This window comes from Xyrauchen texanus, chromosome 10 (genome assembly GCF_025860055.1).
Source record: "Xyrauchen texanus isolate HMW12.3.18 chromosome 10, RBS_HiC_50CHRs, whole genome shotgun sequence".
NCBI lineage: Eukaryota > Metazoa > Chordata > Actinopteri > Cypriniformes > Catostomidae > Xyrauchen > Xyrauchen texanus.
Genome location: NC_068285.1, coordinates 14,588,758 through 14,610,999, shown reverse-complemented (window position 1 = coordinate 14,610,999; position 22,242 = coordinate 14,588,758). Strand labels below are relative to the sequence as shown.

At 38.4% G+C, this 22,242-nt stretch overlaps 1 protein-coding gene across 4 annotated transcripts in view; it reads left to right on the top strand.

Annotated features, from left to right (window-relative positions):
* LOC127650760 (oxidation resistance protein 1-like) overlaps window positions 1-22,242 on the top strand; it is a 72,100-nt gene that overhangs the window by 30,130 nt on the left and 19,728 nt on the right. For all 4 annotated transcript variants that reach the window (XM_052136381.1, XM_052136383.1, XM_052136382.1 and 1 more), the window contains 6 exons: window positions 7,137-7,222; window positions 14,891-14,998; window positions 15,135-15,251; window positions 19,653-19,805; window positions 20,096-20,280; window positions 21,215-21,888. In XM_052136381.1, coding sequence (XP_051992341.1) covers window positions 7,137-7,222; window positions 14,891-14,998; window positions 15,135-15,251; window positions 19,653-19,805; window positions 20,096-20,280; window positions 21,215-21,888 — 1,323 coding nt within the window. The remainder of the gene's footprint in view (window positions 1-7,136; window positions 7,223-14,890; window positions 14,999-15,134; window positions 15,252-19,652; window positions 19,806-20,095; window positions 20,281-21,214; window positions 21,889-22,242) is intronic.

The window sequence follows — 22,242 nt, the reverse complement described above, 5'->3', positions numbered from 1 at the left end:
ATTAGCATTTTTTCATACAGTCTCAACTTTTTTGGAACTGGGATTGTATTTAAATGTACATGATTTATAATTATAATAATTATAATTTGTAATGTTTATGTCTTATTGACAAAAAAGTACTACAAAACTTAACAGTAATTTGTGGTTGACCTGTGTTTGTCTTGTAATAGAAGTGTATGAGGTCTAATTTCCCCTATATCAGGCATTAGAACAGCAGCCAAACGTTTGATTAATCATGTTTTTAAGTGCTTAAAGTTCCTGCTGAAACTAAAAGCAATCCAGTTTGCTAGAATAACACAGACGAAAGAGCTGGTCTGATTGTGGCAGATTAAAATTATTTTTATACTCATTACGAATAAAGGTAACAACCATTAGTTTGCACCAGTTCAAGTTGTCATATTTGATGTCAAAGCTGTAAACTTGTGCAAGATGGGTGTGCAGTCGAGCTATTTAAGTGATATATTCGACACCTTTTTTTGCAGTTTAAGCAGATTACATGGAATATATCACAGATTTATTACAGCAGCAAAATGAGGCCGCTATGCTCCTGTGAGAATAATTTGTCGCAATATAATTTTATTTCACAATTTAAACATCACTGGACTAGTTTCTCATTTGTAGAGCCATTTTAAAGTTATTTATTCAGATTCCGGGCAGACTGGATTATTGCTGTTACAGATGCACCATCCAATGTTAGAACATGCTGAAAAATGTAGTCCAGCTATATTTTTATGCTTTGTGACATTTTAATTGACACCTGTCACATTCTCACAGGTGCTGTTTGAAAGTTGATGTTTCTATTAAAAAGAAAACACAATTCAATGCTGCACAAATTTTCTTTTTGTACATTATAAAACGACTGTTATCAGCGGTTTAATGACTTAGGAAAAATAAACCTCGTGCCATTAAAAATAACTAAAGTAATTATATCATATAAAAGAGTTTAACATTTTCTGTGGAAAATGTAAGTGGTGCTTGCCCCTGCAAAACTCACCACCACAATGCTAGGGTGTAGTGGGTGGTTGCCAAGGCATTGCTAACGAAACGTTGCCTGTTCTCTCACATTAATATGTGCTCACTGGCTAAATTTCCACTGACCGTCTTAAAGAGACAGTACTGTATTAGCTCTTGTTCTACATATCAATGTTAATATTTTAATTAGTACAAATGATGCATGTAAACAATAAACATATGTATGCAATATAATATATGCAATTCCAGGACATCATATTTATTTATTGTACTTAAGGCAAAAGGTTGGGAAACACTGGCTTAGAAGAATGTAAAGGCCATTTGGTTTCACAAACTGACGATATAGCAGTTTTGTCAGTGTCACACTTTGTGAAATGGCTATTTTATGATCTGCATAAATCAATATGCCTTCAACCTCACTTCATAATCAATTTCCACTCTTTACAGCTCAAATAAAAGCTATCAAGCCACTCGAGAATGTATAGAATTGAGCACCTTGTGGAGAGAGTGACGTTTGGTTGGCAGTGGTCTATAAATCCATGTAATGATTCCGGATGCTGCTTCACTTGCTACTTATATGACAGGTGATGGCAACCACCTGGCATTCTGTTAACGCCTACTTTTTCATAGTCCAATCAATTCCAGATGGTTAAAATCAAGTATTTCATTATGAAATATGTGAAATTATTAAAACTGAAAGGGTAGCAAGTGGCAGGGTATATTACTTTAAAAAGGCTGTTTTTTTACTTTAAACTTTAAGGGATACTTCACCAAAAAATGTTTCTCTAATTATTTGCTCTTCCGGCTGTGAATTACTTGCATCAGTTCTCATGTTTTTCAAATGCCAATGGGATTACCTCACACTGCTCCTGACCGGAAGCATGATTTCGAGAAAAGTACTTAAATATTTATCTTTTTTTGCACCAAAAGTGATCGTATTGCTTTAGAAGAAATTAATTTAACCGCAGGAGTCGTATCGATGACGTTTATGCTGACTGTCTGTGATTTTTGGAGCTTCAAAAGAGAAATCTCCATTCACTTGCATTTTAAGGAGCTACTGAGCTCAGATATTTTTCTTCAAATGTGTTCATGAGAGTAATAAATAATGAGAGAATTTGCATTTTTGGGTGAACTGTCCCTTTAAGACTTTATGACCTCAGTTATGATTGGTGAACCTCTGCATGCTGGCATAGGCAAAGACATTTTATTGGACAAATGGGACACCGTAGTATAAATTAGTCTCCATGTTTCCTGTATAATTTGTGTGCTGAATCCTCAGCACCTCCCAGCTCTGAGCTCAGGTAGTTTGATGGAGGAGTCCTTGGGGTCTCATTTATGTTGAAGTGTGCAGCTGGCATTTCAAACAGTCCTGCTACGCTGTCTTTAATTTGGGCTTACATTGACTGAAAATGAATTTAATGGGCTCTCCAACTTCCTTTTATCATTGGATAACGAAGAACATGTTAAAAAGAGGCCGGTCAGCATCATCATCCCATGGATATTCTTTTAATTAGCAGAAATTCGTTATGCATACTCACCCTAGTTTCTCTATAGATGGCTATTACAAAATTACACTAACCATAGTGATAGCAGTCGATGGTTTCCTTTTGAAAAAATCGTCTTGTCTTTGACAAATGAATAAAATGTCAAGCATTGATATTATCAGATATTTTCCTCATGGCTAAATTTAAAAAAAGCATTGAGTTTAAAAAGTAAAATGTAGTTCAGGAATGCTTAGACCTGCTCCTAAAGGTCTTCCTTTCTACAAAGTTTTGTTCTGACATTTCCAACTAAAGCTGGGCATTCTTATCTGTACTTGTCAAGTGCACCCTAGCTGTACTAAACTTTGATTTGCAGGTAGTCTTGCATTTGATTAGAATCGAACTTAAACTCTGTAGGAAGCCCGTGCCACAGTGGACACCTTCCATTCTCACCAAAGACCCTTCACCCTTGTTGGTGAGTGTCTGTGAAAGGCATCTGCTCCCAGTCATCAGTCAGAGGGACATTTCCGCCCACTGGTGGGAACCTGATTCTAAAAATACACTGCAATTACCAAAGGTGCCAAGACAGTGTAACACTCTGTGATTTGTTGTTCTAAGCAGTCAGATGGGGATGTAGTGATTTCACATCCTTTTAATTCAGTATTCACAATCTGCTTGTGTCAGACCATTTTTGGGTACTGTGCTGCTCATTCACCGAATGTGCAAAGCTGATTTCACTTGTGCCTCTAGTCTTCAAAAATTAGCTGTTTGAAATGGAAGTCACAATCTGCAATTCATGGATAATAATAGATTATTAAAAAATAAAATAATGGAAGAGTCACAATAGAAGTCTATTGTTTGCATTATTAAAGAAGGCATTTGTAGCATCAGTATTTGTGTGCCAGTGTTTGCTGTATTGATGTTTAATAATAGAAAAAGCCTTGTATCATTAGACGAGAGGCTCTAAACACGTCATTTTGGGTTCCGCACCTACGCCATCCTTCTCTGGGTGTGCATGGGAGCTTAATGAGCTCTATTTGTATCGATCTGCATCTGATTGTTTATTGGACATTGGGCTTTCAATCAATGTATTTTTGTCCAACCTGGAAGCTCGGCTGCTCTTTATGATGATTGCCGAGCTCTCAAATGGGCTGGACTGTGCTACACAAACGGCTAATGACGGAAATGGTGATGTACTTGATTGACAGCATTTGGAATGTCAAAGCTCTGCTGGTGGTCATTGACTCAGTTGTTTACACTCTGACGTAACACATTTTTTTAGCTTTCATAATCAGATCTTCTTTTTTAGCTTAGTTCATTATTTTCATTTAATAATATTACTGTTTGAGAAGGAGCTTCAGTAGCTTTGGAAGCAACGTTGAAGACAAAGAAATTACACAGAGCAAAATACTGTCCCAGTGGGAGACAAAAAAGTGTGTGTGAGAGAATGGAAAGATGCTGCTAAATTTAAGAAAAGTGTTTATAACAAAAAAAATTATTAATTGATCTACATTATGTGTAAAGCCACAGTTGATGCCCAAGTCAAAATTGACCTGTGAACACAAAAGATGTAAAAACATTTTTAAAATGTTTGTTTAAAAATCTGGGGGAAAAATTATGATGTGTATTTTTATAGTCATGACAAAGTCACAAAGTTTGGTTTACATGCTAAAAACAAAGTGTTATTAAAAAATTATTATCAACCTCTCCTGGGTCAAAAATGACCCGAACGCAATAGGAGAGTTAATCTCATAATTTTGACGTTATCTCATAATTATGGCCTTTTGGTCTCATACATATGACTTAATGTCTCATGTATGATTTACCAAAGCACAATTAAACTACCAAGAAGATTTACAATGAGTTATCTACATTTACATTTACATTTATTCATTTGGCAGACGCTTTTATCCAAAGCGACTTACAAAAGAGGAAGAACATCAGCGAATCATCTTAGGGAGACAGTGGTACAAAAAGTGCCATATTACAAAGTTTCACTATCATCATAATAGTACACAAAACAGATTTAAGTGCAACAAGAAATGTAAATAATTTTTTTTTTTTTTTTATTTTATTTTTTTAATGACCGGTTAAGTGCTTTTGGAAAAGATGTGTTTTTAGCCGTTTTTTGAAGATAGAGAGTGAGTTAGCTTCCCGGATTGAGTTGGGAAGGTCATTCCACCACCGTGGTATGATGAAACTGAAAGTCCGGGAAAGTGTTTTGGTGCCTCTTTGTTTTGGTACGACAAGGCGACGTTCCTTAGCCGACCGCAGGCTTCTGGTGGGAACGTAGCTCTGCATACATGTTTTTAGGTATGCTGGAGCAGACCCAGTGACTGTTTGTATGCCAGCATCAGGGCCTTGAATTTAATACGTGCATGAACCGGCAGCCAGTGGAGAGAGACAAAGAGTGGTGTAACATGTGCTCTCTTTGGTTCATTAAAGACCAGACGTGCTGCTGCATTCTGGATCATTTGGAGAGGTCTAATAGCACATGCAGGAAGGCCTGCAATGAGAGCGTTACAGTAGTCCAGTCTAGTTATGACAAGGGACTGAACGAGCAGTTGTGTGGCATGTACAGAGAGGAAGGGTTTTATCTTCCTAATATTGTAGAGTGTAAATCTGCATGATCTTGCAGTCTTTGAGATGTGGTCTGTGAAATTTAGCTCATCATCAATGGTTACCCCTAGATTTCTGACCGTTTTGGAAGGCGAAACTGTAGTTAGACCCAGCTGCACGGTGATGTTGTGTTCAACAGCCGGGTTGGCTGGAAAGACAAGGAGTTCGGTCTTGGCAGGGTTGAGTTGAAGGTGGTGTTCCTTCATCCAGGCTGAGATGTCTGCCAGACAGGCAGCGATTCGAGCGGTCACTGTGGTGTCGTTGGGCTGGAAAGACAAGTAGAGTTGCGTGTCATCAGCATAGCAGTGGTAAGAGAAACCATGTGACTGGATGATGGGTCCCAGTGATGTTGTGTATATGGAGAAGAGAAGTGGCCCAAGCACTGATCCCTGAGGTACCCCAGTAAGTAACTGGTGTGGCTTGGATACTTCCCTCTCCATGCTACCTCAAAGGACCTTTCTGAGAGATAAGAGTTGAACCAGTCAAGCACAGTTCCAGTGATACCCAGTTTAGAGAGGGTGGAGAGAAGGATCTGATGGTTGACTGTGTCAAAGGCAGCAGAAAGGTCCAGCAGAATCAGAATGGATGATCTTGATTCAGCTTTTGCCTGTCTCAGCGACTCGATGACAGACAGCAGGGCAGTCTCAGTGGAGTGTCCACTTTTGAAGCCTGACTGATTGTCATCCAGCAGCTTGTTCTGTGAGAGATAGGCGGAGATCTGATTGAAAACTGCCCTTTCAAGTGTTTTTGCCATGAATGGGATGAGAGAGACTGGTCTGTAGTGTTCTATCTGTGTGGGGTTAAGTGCAGGTTTTTTCAGCAGTGGGGTTACTCGAGCCTGCTTAAATGTAGTGGGAAAAGTGCCTGCAAGAAGGGATGTGTTAATTATGTGTGTAAGTGCCGGTAGGATGGACGGAGAGATGGCCTGGAGAAGGTGTGATGGAATGAGGTCAAGGGAACAGGTTGTGGGGTGGTTGGAGAGGAGGAGTTTAGAGACCTCAGTGTCAGTTAAAGGAGAGAACATAGGGAAAGAAGGGTTGCATACAGGAGCCAGCTGTTTGACAGGGTGTGGTGCTGTGAATGTATTGCTGATGGCTGTAACCTTATCAGTAAAAAATGTGGCGAATATATCTGCTGTCAGTGATGTGTCAGGTGGTGGAGGGGGAGGGCAGAGAAGTGTGTTAAATGTTCTAGTTATCTAAAATACATTAGCATACTGGTCTTTCAGAATAAGAACTCAGCACTCTATTTCACGTCAACAACTTGGAGAACATGCACCCAAGTAGTTCAGAACTTGAAGAGATAGTTCACCTGAAAATAAATCTTTTACTCAAGTTGTTCAAGAACCCCTTTCTTTGGTGGAACACAAAAGGAGATTGTATTTTTATTGCATTACAGACTCAGTCACCATTCACTAGAATTATATGGCTAAAAGATGCAGTGAAAGATGACTGAGGCTCTTTATCTTTGTTTATTTTGTATTCCACTTAAGGCAGAAAATCATATGGATTTGGAACAACATGAGGGTATTTGAAAAAAACGAGGTATGGGTTTTAATTGAAGTCAGTGAAATGCTAAACCATTATGCAAATCAGACTAAATTTATTTACTCTAAATTAGATCTTCATATGCAGAAACAGTTGGCAAAGCATTTTTAGCCCCACACAAGTATGCTAATATAGACATAAAAAGGACATTTATACCAATTCACAAATGGTTTCATGGTGTTTTCTAATAGCCCGGACACTTAGACACACAAGCCAATACTGAAGTCCCAGTAGACCTAGCTGGTAAGGTGTATCCAAGTGACCTGTGTGGAAGTGACAGTGGTAGCCAGAGCAAAGAGCCACTCCCCACTGTGCTTGCTGGCCGACCAGGCTGCAGCCTCTCTTTCTCTCTCTCTCTCTCTCTCTCTCTCTCTCTCTCTCTCACTCCGCGGCTGGTGCTAACAGACAAATGCAAGGGGTTGGGGGGGACAACAGACAGTGTGGAGCACAGAGGAGATGCGAAGAGAGCGGAAGACCATGACTAGCGTAACGCGCTCTCTCCCTCGTTTACTTTCAGACACCGGGCAGAAAAAGAGTTCATTGGAGAGGAAAGATGTGCGCCGGATATCCTTCCAAAAACCTAAAGGCACCATGGAGTATGTGGTGAGTACGAGATCTAGTCCAGGTGGCTGTGTTTACATAATGCACCGGTGTGTGTATTTGTGTGTGCTTGTGTGTGTGCTTGACTAAGGATGAATGTGTGTAAACACAACCACATGTACGTAATTAAGTCTAGAATGAAAATTGAGTGTGTGTGTGTGTTGTGAGGTATAATTAATTTAGCTGATTTGTACATGATGTCTGCATGCTGTTATTAAGAGATGCTGGAATGAGTTTAAAGGGACAGTTAATCCAAAAATGACAATTCTATCATTTACTCATGTCGTTCCACACATTTGTGACTTTCTCTCTTCCATGGAACACAAGAGGAGATGTTTGGCAGAATGTGAGGGACTGACAGACTTAGTCACCATTCACTTTCATTATAAAGAAGATGCAATGTAAAGTGAATGGTGACTGAGACTGTCATTCTGCCTAACATCCCATTTTGTGCTCCATGAAAAAAAAGGTCATACTTGTTTGGAACAACATAAGAGTGAGTACATGATGACAGAATTGTCATTTTTGGGTAAACAATACCTTTAATTGCTGGTATTTTACCTAAAATAAAGCAATCAAGCAAAGTATTTTTAAACATGAAAATATGAAGACGTTCACCATTCACATACAATATCAGCTGTCAAAATACACTGATTAATGATGAATGTGTGTAAACACAACCACATGCATGTAATTATGTTTGGGCTGGAAATTTGAGTATGTGTGTATCAGGTAAGATCCATTTTTCTGATTTGAGCACGTTGTGTGCATACTGTGATGTTGTCATGCTAGAATGACTTTAATTGCTGTTTTTCATGGTAGTTTACCTGCTGTCTTTAGAAAGCAATGATGCAAGATATTTTAAAAGGAGGATAAGCAGCATGCTTAATAAAATGACTCTCCTATAAGGTTGAGAGTCTCCTGTTGTGGGATCATTTCAGCTCTATTCTCAAAAATGCCCTTCGTCCCACATTTATCATCTTAATCGATTTGAAAGAGAGAGGGAGAGAGAATGGGAGAGAGAGATCTCTCAATCCTTTTTCATGTGCTCTTGAGATGACCTCAATTCAGGTGGTGACTTTCTCCATGGTAACAGTGGCATTGCATAGGCGGAAATCGCGGGGGGTCGGGGGTCAGGACCCCCCCATCTGAGGGTTGTCCCCCCATAAAATATCATTAAAATATGTGTATTGTAAATAATATAATGATATATTCTTAAAATAATTGTTTAAGAAATAAAATAATACAAATGCAAACGGGGCAACAACAAAAAAAACCTTGGTGTCCCCTTCAAAAATTGCTCTTCAGAATTTTTATGTTTATTGTCCCCCCCAACATTTTGATGAAATTTTCGCCCCTGATTGCCGTGGATGCTGGGAGAGGGAGAGAGAGGGAGGAGTGATGGGGTGGCAGCTTACTTGTGATTCAGTCTAGCTAAACCTTTAACACACAGAATCGGGTTATGTCAAGACAGTCTTTGTAACCCAGCACGTCAGACAACATCAGAAGAAAATGTATTAAGGGTGATGTGTGTATTGTTAAAATACTTTCCCCTATCCCAGCTGTATATGCAGATAAGGCCTCTTGCAAGTTGATTCCCCTAATAATTGTAAACATTGTGGCTCTGATTTTTAAAAGCATCGTTCAGTTTGAGTATTACAACCACCCTGACACAGTAACATTAATTCAAGCAGTGCCGTGCGTCTGGGGATCTACTATGTGTTTGTCCAACCAATGGAAGTGTTTGAGAAACCTGTTTGAATACAGTCATTCTCAAAATCATTATTTTTCCCATTTCAATTTCATTTTGTGATGCTAGTGGCACAGAAAAGAGCCTTCTTTAGCATTAATAATAAAACATAAAAGAAAATGTTTTTTTTAATAAATTGCTGTTGTAATATATATATATATATATACTCAGTATTCTTAGATTGATTTTAATTTTACCCCATTACAGAGATTTATCCAGCAAACAAAGCATTCAAAATTAGGATCAGGCCTTGAGCATTCTGACATTTTTGTTTTCTTGTATTGAGATGCTTGACAATACACAACCAATAATACAGGTGACAATTGTATTATTATTTTAAATTAATATTATTATTATTATTATTGTAAATTTCTGATTCTGCAGATATTTGAATCAGATACTAACAGGGCTTTGAGTCCGATGTAAACACTAAAGTCTTTTCTACACTCAAGATTAATGTATTTCAATTTCAAAACATAATTCCATCAAAATTAATTGAGTAATCTTTAATCAAATAAAATAACCTAATATTTTAAGTTTTATTAATTTAATTTTGTTAAACATTGCACAATTCAATTTGACGGAGTTATGTTATGAAATTAAAATGCGTAAATTAAAAAGAATAGTGTTTGCCAGGTTTCAAACGTAACAAATCTTTATTCATATTTTCTGCTGTACATTAAAAGGTTTAAATGACTGATTTCACTTGTAAAATTCTTAATCTGAACTTTAATGTAAACAGAATAGATTGTTAATATGGGCCATCATGGACGTTATAAGTCACAACATAAAACCTAGATTTTTACTGCAATGCCTAGCCAAAAAAAAAGTTGCGTACTCTAATACTTCGTTGGACCACTTTAGCTTTGATTACGGCACGCATTCATTGTGGCATTGTTTCGACAATTTTATGCAACGTCACATTTGCATACATTTTTGGCCAAGATCTTGCATTGATGACGAGAGAGTAGAACCACTCTGTAAAGTCTTCTCCAGCACATCCCAAAGACTTTCAATGAGGTTAAGGTTGGGACTATGTGGTCACCAATTCATGTGTGAAAATAATTCCTCATGCTCACTGAACCACTCTTCAACAATTTAAGCCAGATTAATCTTAGCATTGTCGTCCTGGAATATGCCCGTGCCGTCAGGGAAGAAAAAATCCATTGATGGGATAACCTGGTCATTCAGTACATTCAGGTAATCAGCTGACTTCATTTTATTGCTGCGTAACGTTGCTGAGCCTAGACCTGACCAACTGAAGCAACCTCAGATCATGACACTTTATGACATGACACAAGCTTTTACAGTGGGCACTATGCATGACTGGTGCATCGCTTCATGCACTTTCCTTCTTACCCTGACGTGCCCATCGCTATGGAGTAGGGTAAATCTGGACTCATCAGACCACATGACCTTTTTCCATTGCTCCACAGTACAATCTTTATGCTCCCTAGCAAATTTAAGTTGTTTTTTTCCGATTAGCCTCACTAACAAGTGGCTTTCTTGTGGCCACACAGCTGTTTAGTCTTGTAACTTGTTTTTTGGCAAAGCAGTGTATTTCTGAAAAATACAAATAAGCTGGTGCTCGCCAGTACATAACTCTTTGTTATGGTGCAAGAGGTAGCTGGATAGTAGTTAGGCTGTTGCTATGCAGCTGCTATGATGTTCTAGGTTGTTGCTTGGTGGTTACTAGGGTCTTCTGTTGAAATGCCACTGGCCCAAATCAAAAGAGCGAAATCTCTGAGATTCTAATCCCTTGATATGGCTGTGGTCAATGGGATTTTATTCACCATTTTATCATGTGCCAGCCAAGGGCATAGCCAGGAAATTACTTTTGGGTGGGCCTCAATTGTTTTTAACCAAATTGTATAATTGTATATTTTATCAATATAAATTTGAAGTCAAAGAATAATCTCTAATATTCTGAGTGGGCCTGGGTCTAATTTGGCTATGCCACTGGTGCCAGCCAAAAATCAATAGTCCAATCACTTAAAAAAGTAATGCCACACAAAACAAGCTTCACAATTTGAGGTGTCATTCACATTGTATTTGTTGCACTAAGCTATAGTTAAATGCCAAAATAATAATAGTTACGCTTGCTGTTGCCAACACCACTAATTATCAGCTATCATTACCATCCAAAATGTGTATATTCCATAATTACTGAAAAAGTTTCTCAGGTATGTAACTGTTTTGAAGGCATATTGCATTTGCATATTGAGTTTCCTGAAGGTTGTTTTGTTGCTGGTACTGTTGTTGTTTTGTAACCAAGTCCTCCTTTCTCTTTCTTATTGTCAGTGTTGTGAAACATACACTTTCCCTCTGTAATTGCACACCCTAAGATCCACACCAACCAATCATAGTGGCCTTGTGACCACAGAGATTGATGTCTTAATCAATTAATGCTCTTAGAAGTAGCAGTTGCTTTACTGTATTCCTAAAGCTCTGATGGGAATCCCTGTATCTTCTATTAGTTATTTTCAGTTGTCAGCAGATATTGGAACTAGGGTTTGCACTTATGTTTGTGTTTGTCGGAGAGAAGATATGATGAAAAATGTAAAGAAATACACTTGGCTAGTTTATTAGATCCAAACTGGAAAACATATTATGGAGTATACATGTTTTTTATCTTGTGTTGTCGTTTGCTTTGGTTTTATGTTGTGTATTTATGTGTATGTACAGTGTATATGTATAGTGTATGTCTGTGTAGAGTATATATATGTGTGACTCATCAGTAGACACCAGTTCTCGATGAAGGGTCACTCTGAAGGATAAATTGAATGCAGGCGGTGAAATGGCCCTCAATTATTTATGTCGGTCTGTTGGGCTGTAAGCGATACCCAATGAGAATCAATGATTTGGATCAGGTGACAGAGTGATCTGTGATCCTGCCACCCAGGGATTTATCAAAATGTATGCATGTCACATCTTGCCAAACTAACCACCAGTAGATTAATTCCTCACTGTCGCAATGTTGAGTTTACATTGTTTTAATGTGTGTCTCTAGATAATGGGTGAATTTAGTTTTTTGTACAATAGGATTTCTAGTTGCAAAAGCCTGTTAGTTCTTCAGTTTATCTGACCAGAATAATGGCATGCGTTTTAATAATTTGAAAGGTATGATTACTTCCTAAGATGTTACTGCAGAAGCTTGATGATGTTTCATCAAATAATTTCTCAAAATGTGTTTTATGGTACCACATTTTCTTAAAAGGTGCAGTGTGGCTTTAAATGTTCATAAATGCTATTATTGGCCGTGATATATTTTTCAAAGCTTTTCAGAGTCTGGTACCAGCTCAAAACATCCTTGTGTGCTGTCTTTGTGTGTTCAACATGACATTTGGCGATTAGAGGGTTTCCTGAATGTTATTTGCAAAGCAAACAATCATCTCCCGGTGGAATGGAAGGTTAGATATTGTACGTTAATATCAAGGTTGATGCTCTGGCTACAGCCACAGTAAAACCTTGATGTGGACTTTAAAAAATGGATATGGTTTGAAGGACATTGGCTTAAACTCTTTCATTCTTCATATGTGCTTTTGTTTATATAAACATCATGGTTGTTTCTCAAACCTGGTGCGATTCATAAAAGCCTCTGTAGGTTCTGAGAAGGGCTGCAAATAACAATTATTTTTATAGTCGATTAATCTTTGATTATTTCTTTGATTAATCGATTAATCTGATTACAAATGCTGACATTTAATTTCCTGTATTTTATTCATTAAAAATAAATATTTTTAACAGAAATGATAAAGGGTGTAAGGATTTGGTTCGATTCACAGTACTGAATTACCAATTCGATTCTCTTACAAAACTTTAAACAAAGCCTGAATCATGAAAAGTTAAGTTTAAATGTTTTTTATTATTAATAATATTTCTAGGACAGGGCCTGGGTAGATCAGCGAGTATTGACGCTGACTACCACCCCTGAAGTCGCGAGTTCGAGAGAAAAGGGGATAAAAAAAATAAATAAAAAAAAATAATACCTCTTGCACAAATGCAAAACAGTTCCTTTCCTTAATTTGTAAAAATTTACAAAAAGTACTGTTTGATTAAGTGCAAAAAGATCCTTCGGGGATGGAGTGGGACTAAAAATACCTGAAACTCACCTGAAAATAATTATTAATAAATCTGCTCAGCTAAAAAAAATATTATTATGTTAGATACATATACTTGAACACTGTCACTGATTACATTTAAGTATTTTAAATGTACTTTTATGCTGACTTATGTGATTTTTGGAGCGCAAAGATTTTGGCACCCATTCACTTGCATTGTATGGACCAAAACAGCTGAGAAATTCTTCTAAAAATCTCCATTTGAGTTCAGCAGATGAAAGAAAGTCATACACATCTGGGATGGCATAAGGGTGAGTAATAATGAGAGACTTTTTGGGTGAAATCGCAAGGACTCAGGACTCTTACCATTATTATTATACATTACATTCAGCATTATATAAAGTTCAGTATAGTACAATCATCTGTAAATGCAGTGCTGAAAAGTTGCATCGTTACTCATGTTATTAAATGTCCTTACATGATGAGGGGAAACATTCTAAAACATTGACCTCTAAGACATCAGTGTGATATGAAAGCTGCACAGTTGATTACACTGAAACAAAATCATGGTATGATGTTGCTCGGTTGATAAACCTCAAAACACACTTTAATCAAAATGATTGCACTCTCTTTCTCCAGGGCGATCAGTTTGATTGACGTGGATGCACACACTCGCTTGCTCATTGTTACGGAGTTTAGTAAAATGGAAATATGTGTCTGATTTTGAATTCATATAGATTATTAAACATAAGCAATAGCAGTAAAAGGTAAGTTATGCGCTGGAGAGAAACAATGCTCTTGAGCGCATCAAACAGCACAAGCTCTCTGTCAACACACCTGATGCAGCAACGGTCCACATTTAACTGTATGCTTATTATGATCTTCTTTTAAAAGTTTTAGTGCTTTCATGTGCTGGACAACTTGGGTTGTGTTTTATCCATGTCAACTTGTCTCGGTCATTTTTCAAATGAGCTTCTCCGTGCTTGCCGCACATATCCAACAAATCGATAATGAAATTCGCTATTGATGATTTTCCTTACTGATTATTATTGTTTTATTGATTTTATTTTTCACAGCACTAATTCTGAGCACAGATTGCGAGAGTTAAACTGTTTAATAGTCTAATGTTTCTTCATTTGGAGTTTGTGATGGTTGAATTCAACCTTTTTACCATATCTTTATACATATGCATCAACATAATGTATGATTATACCATACAACTAAATGTGGCATTACACTTCATACATAATTGCAATCATCACAAAAACAAGACTTCATCAATTATTTTTTATATAATTGTGACGAGCCAGTTCCTGCCGCCTCCTTTCCCATTTTAACCTTGTTACCATAATATTGTGTTTATGGTTTTTCTTCAGACTGATAGGATTAAAAGTGATCTCTCTGTACAGATGATGCTCTCTGTATAGGTGGATATACAATAAACTGCACAGGTTGTCACAGAGGTCTTGTATTGTTTCGAGTGCTTAATAAGTCATGCTACCTAAGGGGCGGCTGTGGCTCAGTTGGTAGAGCAGGTCGGCCACTAATCACAGGCTTGGTGGTTCGTATCCTGGCCCTCATTACTCCACATGCCGAAGTGTCCTTGGGCAAGACACTGAACCCCAAGTTGCTCCCAATGGCAGGCTAGTGCCTTGCATGGTAGCTCTGCCGCCATTGGTGTATGAATGGGTGAATGTGTCACAGTGTAAAGAGCTTTGAATACCGTTAAGGTTAAAACGGTGCTATATAAGTGCAGTCCATTTACCTGGAAGATAATACTTTAATTTTAGAGCTTTAGTTTTATAAACCATTGAAATATCCATAACATCTAAAGTTTGTTTTTGTGTCTCACAACTCTAGGTGGAGTCATGTGACACGCTCAACAGCATTGCTTTGAAGTTCGACACCACCCCCAATGAGCTCGTACAACTCAACAAACTCTTTTCTCGAGCTGTGGTCCCTGGCAAGGTATAGCCTCTTCGTTTTCAGCACAGTCGCTATATCAAACTCTCATCCAATGCTAAACTTATTCTCACAATTAATTTAAAATGTGTTTATATAAAACATACAATGTTAAGTATGTACAACACATGTTCCTCTGTAGGTGCTGTATGTCCCTGATCCGGAATACATCTCCAGTGCGGACAGCTCCCCCTCCCTCAGTCCCATCAGCCCCCTCTCGCCCACCTCCTCTGAGGCCGATCTGGAGAAAGCCACCACGGTAAATAGCTATCATCATTCACAAGTTTAATGGGAATCGTGAAGTGAAAAACGTAATAATTGTTTTAGAATGTACAGGCATGTGATTAAATTGTTTGAATGAGAATTTAGATGCCAAGGTCTTTTCATTTGTCACATTGCACATTTTGGGGATATATGGTAGATTTTGTATATAGACAATGGTATATTATATTATAGAACACCTTTTTTTTCCAACAGAGTTCCATTGTAAAGCACTCAATTTCCTTACGCTTTTAGCTCTTTTTGATACTATATATAAGCATACATTTTGTCAAAATTTGGAACATGGCACTGGAAAATCCAAATGTAATATGTTAGGTTTTATTAAGGTCCACTGAGTATAATATGAAGTCACATCTTATTCAGCTTGAAACAGCAAACTTCTTGGATTGTGATTTCACACTAATGCAATCTTTAAATTATGCAGTAGACCATGAAAGTAAAATAGCAGAGCCATGAGGATCACTGTGCAATTTTGCACTTTTACATGGATTCAATTATTTTTCATCTACTTTGGGAAACTTTTTCATTTGTAGTCGCTGATCTGAGCCGCTGATCAAATTCGACTAGAGTTGCATTATACATTATTTAAAATTTTTGTTGACATGGCTGTTTGTAATGAATGAATGCTAAAATATAAATGGATGTGTGGCGCACCCGCTTGGTTCTGGGCAGTGAAATGATCAACTGAATGGCTTGTACAGAAATAATTAAAAAGAAATGAATCGGGGACCTGACTAGCTCAGCGAGTAAAAAACCTGATTACCACTTCTGGAGTCATGAATTCGAATCCAGGGAGTACTGAGTGACTCCAGCCAGGTCTCCTAAGCAACTAAATTGGCCGGTTGCTAGGGAGGGTAGAGTCACATGGGGTAACCTCCTCATGGTTGCTATAATGTGGTTCGCTCTCGGTGGGGAGCGTGGTGCGTTGTGCATGGATGCTGCGGAGAATATTGTGAAGCCTCCACACGGTACGTCTCCGCGGTAATGCGCTCAACAAGCCATGTGATGAGATGCTAGGATTGACTGTGTCAGACACGGAGGCAACTGAGATCTGTCATCCGCCACCTGGATTGAGTCACTACGCCACCACAAGGACTTAAGAGGAGAAAAGGGGAGAAAATCAAAAAAAAAAAAAAAAAAAACAAGAAAGAAAGAAAGAATTGAATCAACCCATACTGATGATTTTATTTAGGAATTATCAGAGTGGTTAAAAATGTGATATTTTTGGCTTATCCTCAAGTCTCCTCATGAACGTGCCAGACTTGCTCAGATTAAACTTCTGATATCATCTGTGTTCCTTTTTATTTGCTCCAAACATCATGGCAAAATGCTGTTTGCTTTTTAAGCGTTTCAGGCAATTTGCTAAACTACAAAACAGCTGTGAATATGTTTACAATAAAACCAAAGAAATATGAGACATCTGCTGTTCTACTTCAGTTTTGGATGCACACCTCACTGTCTTTTTTAATTGTGCCTAATTATAAGCATATTGAATTATGCAACCTCTACGGAATGTGCAAGTATGAATGAATTGATAGAAATAATAAATGTTAGCATTATAAATGAGCTGCATAAATGTGGTTTTGATTTATAACGGCACCTGATCATCAATATCTCTCAATGCATAAAGTATATGTGTGCACACACTGCATGCAGGCCAGACATGATGACATGTAAATATTGGAGAGGTCACACTTGTTGGTCATGAGATTTTCCTGGTAAGTTGAAGTCGGACTGGCGCTGCTTATTGACCATTTATCTAGAATGTGGAACAAATGGAGACATTGGGATGGGGACACAAGAGGAAAGTGTAAACCTTGGGAGGGGGCTACAGGAATAAAGTGTAAATCTTGGTCACACATATAGAGCTGTCTTTGAACTCAACAGTCAAAAGGAGTCACTGAGACAAATTCATAGTTGTACAGGGCTATCTGAATACATGGCAGCTGCACTCCTAAATGTATGCAAACTTCTCTAAATGTGTATAATATTGTAAAGTATTTTAAAGGTGTAATGTAAAGTCAGTAGGCTATTGTCATCTCAACAATCCCACTACTTGATCAATAGTATGAAGATCTAACTGCGTGCATTTTAAAATTAGCACTTTGAAAAAATTAGCATAGTTACACAGCAGCAAATAGAACAGTCCAGGGTACTCGATGAGATCCTTGCATTTATGCCTTAATAACCACATAATTAATAACCATCATTTTTTTTAAGATAGGCTGTTTGTTAAGGTGTCTGTTAAGAGTGTATGTAAAGACATTCAGGCTGATTTCTTCCCCCCCAAAATCCCTATCCTTATTCTTGTTTCATAGTTTATGCCTGCAAGGGGGTGGCAGTGCTTTCCAGTTATCCTTTTATTAAAGGCTGTTTTCCGCAATGAAGCCCAAGATTCCAATAACTGCTGAATTCAGACAAATTGCATTTCGTTTTTGGCTGTGCGTTCTTCCCTAGTTATTGATATTGGATGGCAAATAGAAGGAAGATCACTTGGGAAGCTCACAATAGTTCCTATTCTGTACTTATGTCTTTTGAGTGCTTTATTTGTGTCTTGAATTGTGATTTTGAGGTTGCCAAATGGTTTATGTCACCCTGTTGGATTAGTGAGTGTGTCTGTGTGTAGTTCCGGCTCCATATGGTCATGGATTTAACAGCCCTGCTGTCTGTGCCAGAAATTCAGAGGTACATGGTTGCATTTCCTTATGAGTCATCGATGGGCAGAGCATACAAATGAACTTGCAAATGCACAAACAATTTTACTAATTTCAAATGTTTTCAGGTGTTAAGTTGTCAGGCATAAGAATGCAAACACCTATTAACAGCCAAGAGTTTTGACTAAATGTTACTATAGTGTCATAAAACATGCACAGTCACACAAACATGAATGTGCATATCCATGCAATGTTCATGTAACCCACAGCTAGCTTATGCATTTCAGCATTCTGTTTAATGCACTCAGTGGAGTGCAGTCACACACAGCCACCATACATTTACATACTCATATTCATATATGCACTCATACATGGGAAACAATTTGCATGAAAGCACAGCATAAATTCACTAGTTTGTATTTACATGCACCTATGACAAACTAGTTGAAAATGAAAAATGAAAATTCTGTCACAATTTACTCACCCTGATGCCGTTCTGAACCTGTATGATTTTTTTTTGTGGAACACTAAAGGAGATGTTTAGTAGAATGTTGAAGCTGGTCTTTTCCATATGTGAAAGCAGACAGTGACCAATCTTCCTATCCATTGCATTCAAATCTGACCATGTGTTTGTAACGGTTACCCTGTCTTGTCTCACTGTTGCCCTTTGTTTGTAATTTTGTCACTTTTGTTATTCCTTAGTTTTCACTTTTGTCACCCTTGTACCTCCATAGTCTTCCTGTCAGCCCTCGTGTTCACGGTTCATTGTTTTCACCTGCCCTCGTTAAGTTTGCCATTTGCTTCCCTCGTTATCTTGTTTGGTGTTCTGTTTGTTCATTGGCCCCTCAGTTCTATGTTCATGTATATACTGTATATCCTGGTTTTTGGTTTAGTCCCTGTCTTTCGTTGATTGTTTGTGAACATGGTTGTATGTAAGTGATGTTCGTTCCCATGCCTGTGTTTCCAGTTCCAGTGTTTTCGTGTTTTGTTTTCATTTTTGCCCATCGTGGTAGTTTTGTTTGTTCATCTCTGTTTGTTTCCATTCGTTTAAATAAAGTTAACTGCACTTGGATCCTCAACCTTTGTCAGCCTCAGTCCTCAATCGTTACAGTGTTCAGCTTATAATAGCCATTGTTTAGGTTTTTGGCAAAATGGAAAGTCTTGTTTGTTTTGTGCTTCATTTTTTTGTGTTTTATTTTTTGTGCTTTTTTTTCAAATTGAACCTGATCTAAACCTCTTTCAGTGAGTTCACAATGTGTTTGGCGTTTTACAGTCAAAATGTTGCCTCAAATTCAGGAGTGTTGCTGTAGTGTACAGTAAAAGATCACATATTTTGTAAAATCCTTTTTAAATCACTGGATATGTATTGGTGTGTCAGCATCAGCATTCAGTGAGCAGTGAATTTCCTTTTTGTTGTCTTATAATGAGTTTTCACACACACAACACAAAGATACTGACAGTAACGTGCAGCATAATGCTAGGAAACCTGCCTCGATCTCCTGGGTTTCCGGCTGTCAGCTTTCTTATAGCAAAGAACCCTCTAGGGATCTCTACCTTATGCTTTTAATAGGCTGTTGTTTTCAAGCCCCCTTGCTTACTGTGTTTGTGTGTATCTGTGAGTATTGGTGTGTGTATCATGAACTCAGTGTTTGGCCACATTCAGTGTAATGTGGCGAGTGCTTCCATTTATCAAGCTGTTTCTAACTCATACTTCATCCCACCAGGATTCAGATGATGCCCATCGAAGACAAACCAACCCAGCTATGGGTCACGGGGCCCACCGGCCAGCCCGAGTGGTTTCGTCCACCTCTGAGGAGGAAGAGGCGCTTACGGAAAAGTTTCTTAAAATGAACTGCAAATACATCACGGATGGCAAGGTGAGTTTAAGGAATAGAGATTTCATTTGGGAATAGTGGGGTGATTTACATTCTCCTCTAGTTTCCTATCAATCACTCTTCATTTCATCCTACTTATATTTGCTTACAAAAATGTTTGTGTAAGGTTAGTCCCAACCTTAGCAATTCCATGTCCCACCCAGTTCACTGACTATATTAATGCATATTATACTCTAAAATGGAATTCCAGTACCACAATGTGCACTAGACTTTGAACAAAAGCCTATTGTTCACTTTTATGTTTTACAATGTTTACCTTTCTCCTCTTTTAGGGAATAGTCAGTGGTGTGCTGCTGGTCACCCCAAACAACATCATGTTTGACCCTCATAAGTCAGACCGATTGGTGCAGGAGAGAGGATGTGAGGAGTACGGGATCATGTGCCCCCTAGAGGAGGTGCAGTCTGCAGCCATGTGCAGGGAGATCACAGACATCAGGGTCAGAGAGCTTGTGCCACTGTAAGTTGTTTGACAGTCTTTAGCATCACTATTTCTCATACTGGGGGTGAGGGGTGTTTCGTTGTGCTACAGAAATATTTCATACCTCAAATCGTGTAGCATATTAAGGAAAGGTGTGTGTGATTAATTTTCTAAGCAATCAGACTTCGACTTAGATCTTTTGACTCAAGCCACTAAATAACGACCAAGCAACCACCCAGAACAACCTAGCAACCACTCTGAACACCTTAACAAACATATAGCAGTGCCTTGGGAACCACCCAGAACACCCTGCAACCACATAGCACCAGATAAGCACCAGATGGCAGCATTAGGAAAGCACTTGCTTGCAACATTCTAGCAACCACATATCAATGCCCTAGCCACCAACAAGCAATGCTCTAGAAACCACTCAGAACAACTTAGAAAACAAATAGCAATGCCCTGGCAACAACACAGAACACCCTTGCAGCCACATACTGTAGCAGCAGCAGGCATCCAGCCAGAACGCTCTAGCAACCACCAAGGAATGCCCTAGCCATGGGCGTATAATGCGGAGGGATAAAACCAAAGTTTGTCCCCCGCACTTTTTCACAGGGAAAATGTGTTTACGCTGTGCCTTTCATACAGCAAATGTCTAAATGTGTAAATGCAGAAGTTAAAATTCACTGGTTAATCATGTAATTAACTCAATTCAAATTTTTGAATGACTGACAGCCCTAAAAATATATATATTGTATATTTATGTTTGTCTTGCACTAAACAGTCTGTCCTTCTCAAATTTGAATGATTGCTATGCCTCTGGCCATAGCAACCAATCAGAACACCTTAGCAAACGTACAGTATAGCAACACACTGGCAACCATACAGAACACCCAAGCAAACACATAGTGGCAGCAAGTATCCAGTTTATAAAAGAAAATCCATTTATTTCTTTATTTTTGTGTCATTCCAGAGATCTGGAGCTAGATCCTTCTGCGACGGAGGTAAGCCACCTCAAGAGGGTGCCACGTCTAAATACCACCGATGCGGCACACAGAATTCGTGATACAGGCAATGACAGTGCCAGTACAGCCCCTCTTAGCACAGAAGCTTCGCTGTCTGAAGACGTTTTTACAGAGTCAGAACTTTCGCCTGTCCGTGACGATGCCGTTGCGACATCATCTGAAGATTTGCAGCCGATAAAATCCTCAGGGGCATCTTCTGAATCAGTGCAGACCATCAACCAGGTTTACACAGCCATGGAAGAACCTTCAGTAGCTGAACAAAAGGATGTAAAAGGAGTAATACAAAATACAGACACAGATGGAAGAGGATTGAGGGATAGTGGCATTGAGCAGAGCCTGAATGCCACAGATTTGTCCAGTGAAATGCTGTCAGGAAATGTTCTGGAAAACGCTAAAAGGGATCAACCTGCGGATGAAATCAAATCACGTAACACCTCTGAGTCACTTTGTTCGGACACTGTTGCAGCCGAGGATTCGGTGAAAGGACGGGAAGCTCAGAGAAGCATGGGGGATCATACTATGCAATTGACCAATGATACGAAGGAAGGGAAACAAGGAATGTCGATTGAGGTTTCAACAGCCAATGAGATTGGAGCAGAGGAGGGGCAGAATACAGAGGAAGGTAACCAGCAGTTTACAGTTAACATGAAACTGGTTGGAGTAACCATATTTACTTTATTAATACATGTTCCTGATCTTAATGTGTATCATCACAATGCAGTGCTTCATCATCACAGGTTATTCCAAAAAAAATTATAATAATGTTTGCCTTTTTTGCCTTTCATCAAAATGTCATCCGTCTCTAAAATGACTTTCCTTTTTGGGCTGATGACACAAAGGCCTCGCAGGCTATTGGTTAATATTAACCAATAACCTACTAACTATTTATGCATTGTTTTAGGCTACTATTATAGGTAATGCAGCATTTATATCTTTAAAATTATATATTTATATATTAAATCTTGCCAGTAGTTAA